Below are 4215 nucleotides of genomic sequence, written 5' to 3' on the forward strand. Positions count from 1 at the left end.
TCTGTTTATGTCAGTGAGGCAGGATGTAAGAAATTTGAAAAACATAAAGAATTATGGAATAAAAGAGTACACTAAGTTTTGAAATGCCATCACGCTATATCTTTAAAATGGACTACCTGAGAGGAGAGCGCCGACCTAAGCTCTTGATAGAATTCAAATGTAAGTTTTATGAGGGAGGGGTAAGACTACAGAGACCATAAGGTTTCATCCTGCCAGTGAACAGGGAACATATTAATTCAGTTTGGCCACCTGGGGCCCATTTAGTGCACTGAGCAGTAATTTGCTAAATGGGTCCCTCATAGTAAAAAAGAATGAGTAAACAGTGAGCAATTTAGGCATGGTAAACCACTAGTAGCTCAAGGGATATAAAAATGTGGAACTATAATTAGATCCCTTGTTCATAATGTACTAACTAAATGTATTACATTGTATATTGCATTTTTCTGAGTGTATTTCTGGACACAGCTGAGCCCTGAACAATTCAGACTGAAACCATCCCAACTATCATCAATTCACGCCTCTATTAAAATTCCAACTGCTTATACTAGAAAAAAAATTCCAAAGATGGTTTCTTTTATCTTAGATCTAAGAATGCAAACAGGATTAACCTAGATGCAGAACACAGAACACACAGTCATAAATCACACAACAGAGAGTAAACTGTGGCAGTAAATTGAAATTTATGTTCTGTTTCTCTAAATTTAGCTATGCAAATATTTTAACAAGTTGGCATTAGGGTTTAGAACTTTTACATCTGATGTTTCTTTTCAGGATTATCTTTTAGCATTTGAAGATGTGACTCTTTGAAAAGTATAGCTTGACAGAAATGTGGTACAGTATTAGGTTGTATGTTTGGGACACTTTGGAGGTAGTTTACATGGTTTTAGGATACTGGCATATTCCTACTCTGCTTTTTAAGTGGGGGAAGATGCTATTTCATGGACAGTTGAAAAAATTTTATCTTTTATCAGAACCATTTTCTTATTCAGAGAAACTGTATAGTGTGGGTTTGCAAAGATGGTCTGGATGATATTCCCTGATACTAGCAGGCTCTGAGTACAAGTTTAATTGCTTTTTATCAATTTGTTTCAACTACAAGGTTCTGGTTGATCTGACATTAAGAGGACTGTCTTTAGAGTCTCTCTGTCTCTGTCTCTCTCTGCCTCTGCCTCTGCCTCTTTCCCTCTCTCCTCTGAGCTCTGAAGTTTAGTTAGCTTCATGAAGGATTGCATTCTGGATCTCTGTCCTGTTGTTCCCTTCACTCTGATTTTTACTATCCTGAATATAATAGAATATGCCATCTTTAGGATTATAGATTCTATGCATGAAATCTGGCAAAACTGTATTCTTTACCCCTCCACCCCTGTCTTTTGGTAAGGTTTGAATATATTTCTTTTTTCTTTATGTGAAGATACTTTCACTCTATTATTCACCTCACCACCACCAATTTGGTTATAGGTATCCCTGAAACCAATTTCCTATCTGCCAGATGTATGTATATGGTGTCTCACCAACCCTTTCCTACTCTAATACTTTGGGCACTAAATTTTCTAAGCAATGCCTTTTCTTCAAGAAATTTCCCCTTCAGAGAATATGTTTTGATTATAAACACCTTCAAAGAATAAGCAAAATTCTCAAAGGATAAAAGGCAGACTGGGGTAGTTGTATAAGGCTAGATGATAGGAATCAGAGGTAGATTAAATACAGTACTATAATTTTTTTAAGAGAGGATGGTAATGGACATTTAGCCAGTGGTGATAGCATGTTTGATTATAAGAAACTTACCTAGAGCTTGTTACATTAGCTAAAGCTATATGATTCCAGAAAGTAGATATATGGGAGTTAATACGTATTTCTTAATATAGCAAAAATTAAAGAGGCTTCGTAGGAAATCAGCTATGGAACTACTGAATATACAGAGCTGCAAAAATTCCACATTTTAGTACTGAAATTTAACATGTGTTTTGCTTTTAGTCTTATTAAAGGATGCCTAAGTTAAAATATCATTCTTTCCACTTCTAGAACTAATAATATTAAGGGCTGTTCAAGACTACTTATGGATTAGTGCAGTTGAAATTTATCCTCAGTATCATTCTTTCTCTCTTTTCTCAATCTGTCATTTATCCTTCAACAAGTACTCATTTCCTTTCACTCTAAAAATTGCACTTGAAGTTTGTTCTTTATTCTCTGACTTCCTAGACTAGTTAATTTTCTGTTTTATGTGTTTCCTCAGTGACATGTATTTTCTCCTTCTGTACTTTTGTCTCACCTGTTCAGTGTTGTTAATTCTGATCTATAAACTCTATAAAGGCAGGAACAGTGTCGGACTCATTGAACTGCTATAACACAGTGACTGGTATATATTTCTATAATTATTTGTTAAATTAATTGACTCAAATACATATTTCTTTTGAGGGAATTTGAAATCTTCCTAGTACTTAATATTTTGGTTGATTTAATTTAACTGGAATAAAAATTGGGTCCTCGAAGCCAAGGGGTAAGACTTTCAAAGACAAATACAGGAAATCATTTTCAACAATTTCAAGTATTAGTGAAAAATACTGCTTTGTCCCCGTGGTTTTCTTTACTTCTCTTCAATGTTATCTGTTCAAACTAAATACAACTTTCCTTGCTATAAGTTCCAGTTGACCTCTTTCTCTCTTTTCTCGCCCTCAAATTATTGAAGTAAAGGCAGGTCTTGGGGTATGCAGTTGCAGCTATTTAAAAGTCTCACATGTGAAGATACACATTTATAAAGCAATGAAGGAGAATGGTACTGAATTAAAAATGTTTGCTAAATAATTTTTAGTAAAGTGCTCTACTCCAGCCAACAACACTGCTTCAACTGACAAAGAAGTGAAAGAAGCAGCTTCTTCAGACCACAATTAAACATTGTGGCACCAAAAAAAGAACTTTTTTGGAATGCCACAAGAAAAAAACCAACAAGACATTAAAACACAGAAGCAGCCGTTCTTGTATCCCACTGTCTCCATTCTAGCGATCTTCCGCTTTCCACAGCTTACTGTGTCATTAAGCTACTTCAAACTTCAAGATCGGGGGAAACAATGAGACCCCAAATCCTTTGCTGTTTTTCTCATCACAGGACAGGGAGAGCGTGGGTCGAGCAATTTCTACCGAGTACCCTTACCAATCATTTAAGTTAGAATTCCAGACACTGGCTGTTTTCCCAGGCATTGAAAAAGTAAAAAAAGTCAGATGAGCCCACACTGACGGTCACTGATCTTGCGGTGCTGAGGGTATGTGTATCTCATACAACGCCCGGAGTGGGGAACCAGGACTTCCGTACTGTATGAAGTCCCTGAAAGCCCTCACTTTCAAATAGTAGCAAAATAAAAGTCATCTGGCCAGCGGGAGTTGCCGAGTAAAGTGCAAGTTTACGGAGAACGTACCCTAGCACACAGTTGAACAGCAGAGGGCACAATACTACCTGGCCTCTGCAGGGCGGCGGGCGGAACAGAGGAGTAGAACCTCAGCATCGCTGGGACTTGTAGTCTATTATGGTTCTCTCTGGCATGCCCATCCCCTGATGAGCACCACAACTCCCAGAATGCATCGCGTACGCTGCTCTCCACCACCCTTCCCCAGCCTGGCCAGGAATCTCCCGGGAAACGGTCCCGCCCCGTCCCCATACGCACGCGTCACGTTTGTTTACCCTGAAGCCCCACCTCCCAGCGCCTTCCGGCTCTTCCCGCTCCGCCCTGGAATGCCGTCCTGCTAGCTATGCATATGCATGAGGCCCGCGCGGAGCTCCCCCCGCCTCCCGCCTTCCCACTCCCCGCGCGCGATTAATATTCAATGAGGCGGGATCCGCCGCTGGCTCGCTGGGGTGAGGCGGGGGAGCGGGCGGGGCCTGCCGCTGTGGAGCCCGCGACCCGGGCGGGCAGGGCGTGTGTGGGGGGGCGGTGGCCGCAAGGCGGGCGCGCGGGATGGGACACCGAGACACCGACGGAATGCTCCGAATTGCCACATAATCCCCTGGAACGGCCGCGCCGAACGCCATTGGCTTCTTCCTTCTCCGCGCTCCGCCGCCGTCTCCCACCTTCGCTCTGCCGCCTCCCTCTCAGCTCGCTGCCTCCGGAGCTGGGGGGGAAACGTGAAGCCCCACTGCAATGGAGCCCGCCGCGGCCCCGGCGCAGCGACTCCCTGACGCGGGCTCCCGGGAGGCTGGAGCTCCGGCGGCGGGGGCGGCCGGGG

At 42.4% G+C, this 4215-nt stretch overlaps 1 protein-coding gene across 1 annotated transcript in view; it reads left to right on the forward strand.

Annotated features, from left to right (window-relative positions):
* Nucleotides 1–3674: 3674 nt before the first annotated feature.
* The window catches only part of Phlpp1 (PH domain and leucine rich repeat protein phosphatase 1), a gene marked incomplete in the record, with an annotated part of 209432 nt that continues 208891 nt past the window's right edge, over nt 3675–4215 (forward strand). Inside the window, 1 exon segment of the mRNA XM_013511215.1 lies at nt 3675–4215. Coding sequence (XP_013366669.1) covers nt 4131–4215 — 85 coding nt within the window.

Source organism: Chinchilla lanigera, unplaced genomic scaffold, assembly GCF_000276665.1.
Source record: "Chinchilla lanigera isolate Chin_1 unplaced genomic scaffold, ChiLan1.0 scaffold00001, whole genome shotgun sequence".
Lineage (NCBI taxonomy): Eukaryota > Metazoa > Chordata > Mammalia > Rodentia > Chinchillidae > Chinchilla > Chinchilla lanigera.